We start from the raw sequence: 7,322 nt of genomic DNA on the forward strand, positions 1-7,322 counted from the left end.
ATGTCCTGCAGAAAATCCGATGCAAAAAATAAAGGGAAAAAAAGAAAAGTCAGTGCAAAAATCCACTTTAGCAAACTGGACCCTGTTTACTGCAGGCAAGAATTCTTTGCTTGTTGAAGCAATGAACTGCTTTCCATCCTGAACCCTTTCCATCCTTCCCTATCTAAAGAAAAGACTTGATATTTAATCATCCAGGTTTCCTGTAACCTTTGGGGAAGCTGTTTCTTGGGTGAAAGGTTGGCAGAGGAGGGGGGTGTGCCTGGAGAGCTTCCAGCTCTGGCCTAGGTTTGAAGAAGGCTTCCAAATATTTGTACTGGGTAACAAACAAATGTGACTGACAACCCTTGGCCACTGATTTGATGATAAACAGAGTAAGTGAAAGAGACAAAGTCCTGGGCTCAGCGTTAACACAAATCAGGACCAGGGGACCAGAAGCAATCATACTGAAAGTCCGTAATTATTTTGGTGTTTTGCGGGTTTGGTTTTTATTGGGGCCAGGGCTGGGAGGGTGGAGGGGAAGAAACTCTCAGGAATAACCCGGCCAGGCTGCAGACTGGTTTTAAGAACAAGCCCCCAGTAGGGTTCTTTCCTACCAGAGTTCAGAGCCGCTGGTCAGACCGGGAGGGCTGGTGAAAGACCCCATTGCGGAAGTAAAAAGTATCCCTGATGAGCCGGGATCTGGCATGGACTGGAGCCTTGGCTTCCTTCATGGAATCCCCTAAAAAGGAGCAAAGGAAAAACCTAAAGTGAGGAACTGGGTATCAGCATCCCTATGACACCTCCCCTCCTGTGAAGGTCCTCTCTGGGCAGTTCCCCCAAGACAGAACCAATTAATCAACCGATGTTTATTAAGCATCTACCATGTGCCAGGCGCTGTGCGTTTGGGGTTAGGTTACACTGGGAAACAAAGATAGGCAAAAAGCAGTCCCTGCCCTCAAGGAGGTTACAATTGAATAAGGAAGACAACATGCAAAGTATGTACAAACAAGCCATATATAGAATAAACAGGAAATAATTAACTGAGGACAGGCCCTGGAATTAAGAGTGGTTGGGAAAGCTTCCTGGAAGAGGTGGGATTTTAGATGGGACTCAAAGGCTAAGTTTCCTGTTGAGAGCCTCCTTCTACCCTGAACCATTTTCACAGCGTACTTGTTTCCATCAGACCTCGTTGGCCCAGTGAGTCACACCATGGGCTCCAGCCCACCTTCTCCCAGCCTGAGACATTTCATGGCTCTGCTCCAGTCTTTGGCAACTGTGTCAGGTGTGACATTTTGTTCTCCACCCAATGGTTTGGTCACCTAGGTGGCTGCACCGGCCTGGAGTCAGGAAGATTCACCTTTGTGAGTTTGAATTGGGCAAGTCCCTTAACCCTGTTTGGCTCAGTTTCCTCATCTGTAAAATGAGCTGGAGAAGGAAATAGCAAACCACTCCAGTGTCTCTGCCAAGAAAACCCCCAATGGGTTCATGGAGAGTCGGACACAACCGAAAAACAACTAATTAACAACAGAAATGTGAACTAGTTTAGAGGTCAGGGGACTAGTTCCAGGCCCGTCACTGATGTCCTCTGTGCCCTGCCCTTAGTCAAATCACTGCTCACTGATGCTCTGAACACACACACACACACACACACTCTCATCAGAATAGCTAACACTTGCCACACCCACCTCAGAAAGGAATTGAAAGGCTTAAATAAGAATTTTCTCAGTTCTATGAGTATAATCTGCAACATAGGAAGCCTAACACTGGTTCAACATAAGGAATGATGTGCTTTCTAATGGAAAAAGGAGCAATAAGCTGGGCCCTGGGAGTCAGGAAGCAATCCTTGAGGAGATCACCATTTATTAATAGACATCAATTTCTTAGCATCTTCATTAGCATTATTCATTAGCATCTCCCTACCACTCATTTATGTCTCATCTATGGTCAGAAACTGGGGACAAGAGGAAACCAAATGGGGCTGAAGAATCCTGCGATGGTCCTGGTTCCCATTTTCCCCCAGAGGCCAAGTCCTCACACAGTACCAACCATTAGCCTTGGGGACAGAAGAGGAAACACAAGCACACTAGATTACTTTTTCTCTTCACTTAGAAGTGAACTCCTACCTCTCTTTGCACAAGCAAAGAAAACGAAAACCCCTCACAGGCATGAAATCTTACCTGATCCCCCCACTGCTAGTGCCCTCCCCCTCAGACAATCTTGTATTTAACTATTTTGTGTGTACTGTGTATGTATGTATGTATGTATTAAGTTTATATCTATGCTCTGTACATATATATATATATATATATATATATATATACATATATATTTATGTTTGTTGGCTCTTCCACTAGAATGGAGGCTTATTGTGAATCAGGATTGCTTTGTTATCTTTGTATTTGTATCCTTGGCACATAGTAGGTACTTAATAAATGCTTTCTTGGTTGAGAGCTGACTACACATTACCTCCTTTGAGCCTCCCTGTGAGGTAGGTGGGTTTTCTCTTTTTTACAGATAAGGAAAGTTCAGTGACTCACCCAAGGTCATACAACTAATAAAGAAGCAAACTGGAATTTGCTTCAAATCCCGTGCTCCTTCAGAGACAAAGAGCTGCACTTTGCTGGTCTCAGCTTCCCACTCCCTCCTCTCCGAGGATCTCAGAGTAGGGAGGGATCTCTGAGGCCATCTGGTCCAACCCAGACCTCAATAAGATTCCCCTCTAGCACCTACCTGAGAAAATGGTCACTCTAAGATCTAGTTAGAGAAAAACCACTCTCTCTTTGCAAGGACAGCATTGTATAAGGAAAAGAGTCATTGATTTCTGAGTCAGAGATTCTGAATTTGAATCCTGTCTCTATCACTTACTGCCTGTACAGCAGGACAAGTTCTTCTCCCCACCCCCTGGGTCTCAGCATCCTTATATGTAAAAAGAGGGATGTATTAGATGGTCTCGAAGGTCCCTTACAGCAGCCACCATCCCATGGTCCCTTGCCAGCCACTTTTCCATGAGAATTTCAGCTGCCAGCTCAAGGAGGGGGCTTTGCCATGCTAAGCCACATCTGAACCCACAAATCCCATGCAGTGGAGGGTTTTTGTTCTTTTTTTATTGCACACACACCGATCTATGCAGGGGAAAGGATGCTGAATTTGGAGTCGGACAACCTGAGTTCAAAGCCCAGCTCTGTTGCCAACTGGCTGTGTGCTCTTAGACAAGTCCCTCCCCCTAGATTTCCTCACCCACTCTGGAAATCAGGGGATTAAATGGGCTCTGGAGCACCGCCCCACCCCATCCCCAAAGCTCTCACATTCCATGATCTATGAAAATCTACATTGACTCGGACAGCCCCAGCAGGACCTTTCCCAAAGAGCCATTTTTTTAATTTCATAAAACTGGAAGGAATTTCTGGCCAGCCAACTTTGGGAAGGAAGGAGACAAGATCGCAAATGTCTTTGCTCAATCAAAACCCCTGGGACTAGAGAACAGTGGGGGGAAGAAGAGAAGCAGAAAGAAATTGGGAAAAAAAAAGTAACGAGAAGGGTTAGGGACTGAGGAGGAAACATGAACAGAAGGGGGACCAAGGTCACCCTCTGCCTCCTAAACCCAGAGCCTGACATGCGTAACAAGGCAATGAACTGGTCAGGAGATCCAGCTCTGCCTCGATCACTGAGTAAATGTGGGTTCACTTCAGATCTGGTGCTGGAAGGGACCTCCGAAGGCCATGTAATAAATCCCCTCATTTTATAGATGAGGAAACCGAGGCCAGATAAGTGGTGTGATTTATCCAAGGACCCGAATGCAGGCACTCTGAATGACAAATCACCAGCACTGTCCTGGGTTAGTCGAACCAGTTAAATGGAAGAAGAGTTACCACAGAGCCTTGCACAAGGTTAACAAGTCAGTGTTTGGTGAGCGAATGAATAAATGAATGAGTAAGTGAATGAATGAAGGTCAGCTCTCCCTACTTATGGACCAAGACATAACAACAGACAACAGATCTCAAAGCACTTTGGATAAAGGGAGATCCCATCACCTATGCCCCAGCCGTAGTCCCAGGACGACAAGACCGGATACCGAAACTTGTCCTCTGGCTTCTGCTGCCACCGCGCCTGCAGGTAGAGGAGTCTCCCTTTGCCCTCTTGGGAGATGCCCTGATACAGCAGCTGCCCGGTCTTAGGGGTGGCAGGTCTCATCTCGGGCAGGAGGGGCTCAGCCATGGCATCCTCCATCTGCCCCTTCTTATCCCCTTCCTGGAGAGACTGGACACCAGCTCCTTCTGGGGAGGTCCTCTTCTCTGAGCACTCCATCCTCGAGGGACTGATGGGAGGCAGTGGGCATGGGTCTGGAGCTGGGGAGAGAAAGGGGACCTGGAGCTTCTTCCTGGGGCCGGGAACTCGTGGGTACTTGTGGGCAAACTTAAGCCTCCAGTGCGCCCGACTGTACGCCTCCTTCTCAATGAGTTCTGTCCAGCAGGCCTGATTCCTGGTGGACAGCAGGTCCCTCATTCTGGGAGGCGGCAGAAGCCCTCGGAGGTGCTGACCCGGCTTCCACTACGCAGGGGCTGGGGCTGGGGCTGCTCCTTTGTTTGGGGCCAGCTGCTGCCAGGCAGCCACCAATGGCCTGAAGACCCAGGAGGCAGAGCCTGAAGATCAAATTACTTCTGGAGAACCAAAGGCTCCCTCCTCTTCCCTGTCCCCTGAATCAGAGCCCAGAGAGGCCAGACACATAGGCAGGGAGACACACGCCCATCAGAGAGTCCTTGTCTCTGAAATCTGAAGACCTGCCTTCCATCTGTGGAGGGAGTTATCCACACCTAGCATTTCCTTTAAGGATGAAATTAAAATAAAATGAAAATAAGAAAGTGGTACGATACCAATAAACCGTAGTTATTTCAAGTTTGTGAGAGGCTTTGTCTATCCTTGAACCAACAGAATTTATATATAACGGCAGACAGTGTGCTGCAGCGCAAGGCGGGTGGGATGTGGAGTCAGAGGACCTGAGTTTGAACCCCAACTCTGCTAATTAGGCGACTAGTTAACACATGACACAGTGCATAGAGTGATAGACCTGGAGGCAGAGAAACCTGAGTTCAAATCTGGCCTCAGACACTTACTGGCTGTGTGACCCTGGGCAAGTCACTTCACCTGTGTTTGCCTTAGTTTCCTCGCCTGTAATTGCTGTGGGTGAGACCTAGGGCAGGGCACTTAAACTGTGTCTCAGTTTCCTTATCTAAAGAGGCTGCTCTGCTGGGCTGATGACCTCCAGGGTCCCCTGCAGCTCTCCATCCAGGGTCCTATGATCCTCCCAGAAAGAACAGGCCCAGGAGTTCTTTCTTTCACTGTGTGTGATGTTCCCGGCCCCTAGCAGGCAGCAGACACTTGTCCAGTGGTAGCATCCCAGAGAAGCCTGTACTCCCTCCAGTCCCTACCTCTGGGGATGGGGCAAAGCCTGCCCCTGGCCCTCCCGGCCCTCCCCAGAGGCAGCCGTGCCTCTGACCAGTGACCGCATGAACTTCTGTTTGAGAAGTCCCAGGAACCAGATGAGCTCTGGCCGCCCAATCTTCACGAAGCCAATGAGGAATCATGGAGAGATGGCGCCTCTCAGGTCTAAGCATGCCCTCTGCCTCAGTGAGGCAGGGTAGTAAGCGCCCTACCATATTGAGAGGCAGCCATGGCCTAGGAAAGGCCACACAGGACTTGGGTCAGACATGAATTTGGGTCCTAGCTAAGACACTTACAATCTGGGAAGCCAGGGGCACCCTCACCTCTCTGTGCCTCAGTTTCCTTACCTCTAATTCAACAGTATCCCCCCAAGTCACCTTGGACCCTGGGGCATCCCCAGAGCCTTCCACTAAGAGCCTGGGCACAGACAGGACACTCCATACTGAAGAATGCCGCTGACCAGGGCACTGAGCTGTCCCCAGCCTTCCTGCCCCTCACGCTCCAGTGTCCAGTCCCTCAGGCGCAGGCTTCTCGGTGAAACTTGGAGGAAGAAATAATAAATGACATCTGACATTTCTATGGCCATCAAAGGTTCAGAATGTGCTTATGACAACCCTGTGAACTAGGTCTAACATGAGGCCAGTTAGTCAGTCAATAAACATTTATTAAGCACCTACTATGTGCACCAGATTCTGTGCTTAAACACTGGGGCTACAAAGAAGGGCAAAGGATAGTCCTTGACCTCAAGGGGCTCACAGTCTAATGGAGGGAGAGAATGTATAAATAATCTGCATGTAAAGTAAATAGGAAATGAGAGAGGGAAGGCCCTAGGATTGCAAGGTTGGGAAAGGCTTCCTGGAGAAGGTGGGATTTTAGCTAGGACTTGAAGGGAGCCCTACTATGGGAGCCAAGGAGGGACAGCGTTCTGGGCATGGAGGACAGCCCCAGATAATGCCCCCATTTGGGAGATGGAACATCAAGGGGGCTCCAAGACAATGCCACCGTCACTGTCGGAGGTGGGATTTGAATCTGGGTCATTCCCTACCCTGAGCCCAGGGCTCTTCTTGCTCCATCACACAGCAGGAAGGGCCAGGAGCAGGACCGGCCAGGAGGGCCGCCAGGGAGCCTCTGAACACTCGCAGGTGCTCTTGTGGCCCCCAGGGGGCGCTCCAACCCAACCCAACTCAGGCTATGCAATCTTGCTGGAACAGACCTCAGAGCTTTACAAGCTTCACAGACCAGTGCCGTTCCAGACCTCAGAGGCCATCTTGTCCACACCTATCATTTTACAGGTGGGGAAACCAAGGCCCGGTGAGGCGAAGGTCACACTAATCAGCATCCGAGGAGTTTGTTCCACTGGGCCACCCGAACCTAAGCAGCAGTCCTTACACAATCCCCCATGAATGAGGATTATTCAACATCCAATTCTATTCAGCAAGCAATTATTAAGCACCAACTGTGTACCAGACGCTGCTAGGTGCTGGGGACAGAAAGACAAAAATAAGCCAATTGTTGCTCTTCCTCTACTAGAAGACCTCCCATGACAGGGAACTCATCACCCTCCCCTCATTCCTCCCCTGCTCCTCTTGTAAGACTGCCCCTCTCACTCTGGGACAGCTCCGATGGTTTGGAAATACGTCCAATCGGAATCTTCCTCTGCATTTCCCACTTGGGGCTCCTGCCTCGGTCCTCTTGATGCATGAAATAGAAAAGATGTCAGGTCAGAGACAGCTCAAAGCAATGAACTCAGCCCCGGCCTGGGTCCTAGACAGCCTCTAGCCACTTGTTATGGGACCCCTTTCACAGGGAATAAATCATCCCATTTACGGCACAACCCCTCTGAAACTCAGCAGCTAGATGGCACCATAGTGCATAAAGTGTCCAGCCTGGAATAAGGAAGACTC

General features: G+C 49.3%; 1 protein-coding gene across 1 annotated transcript; it reads right to left on the minus strand.

Moving 5' to 3' along the window:
• Positions 1 to 599: 599 nt before the first annotated feature.
• LOC118832315 (protein ATP6V1FNB) lies at positions 600 to 4,482 on the minus strand. The gene is made up of 2 exons (XM_036739675.1): positions 3,969 to 4,482; positions 600 to 718 (listed from the first exon to the last, which is right to left on the minus strand). Exons 1-2 carry the CDS (start codon positions 4,480 to 4,482, stop codon positions 600 to 602), a joined length of 633 nt encoding a protein of 210 aa, XP_036595570.1.
• Between the last annotated feature and the right edge of the window lie 2,840 nt (positions 4,483 to 7,322).

The sequence above is a fragment of the Trichosurus vulpecula genome, chromosome 9 (genome assembly GCF_011100635.1).
Source record: "Trichosurus vulpecula isolate mTriVul1 chromosome 9, mTriVul1.pri, whole genome shotgun sequence".
NCBI lineage: Eukaryota > Metazoa > Chordata > Mammalia > Diprotodontia > Phalangeridae > Trichosurus > Trichosurus vulpecula.

Coding starts and splice junctions, on each gene's coding strand:
- LOC118832315 (XM_036739675.1), bottom strand. CDS start 4,482: ATGAGGGACCTGCTGTCCACCAGGAATCAGGCCTGCTGGACAGAACTC. Junction 719..3,968: donor AAAGTGCTTTGAGATCTGTT/GTCTGTTGTTAT, acceptor GCTCCTTTTTAG/GGGATTCCATGAAGGAAGCC.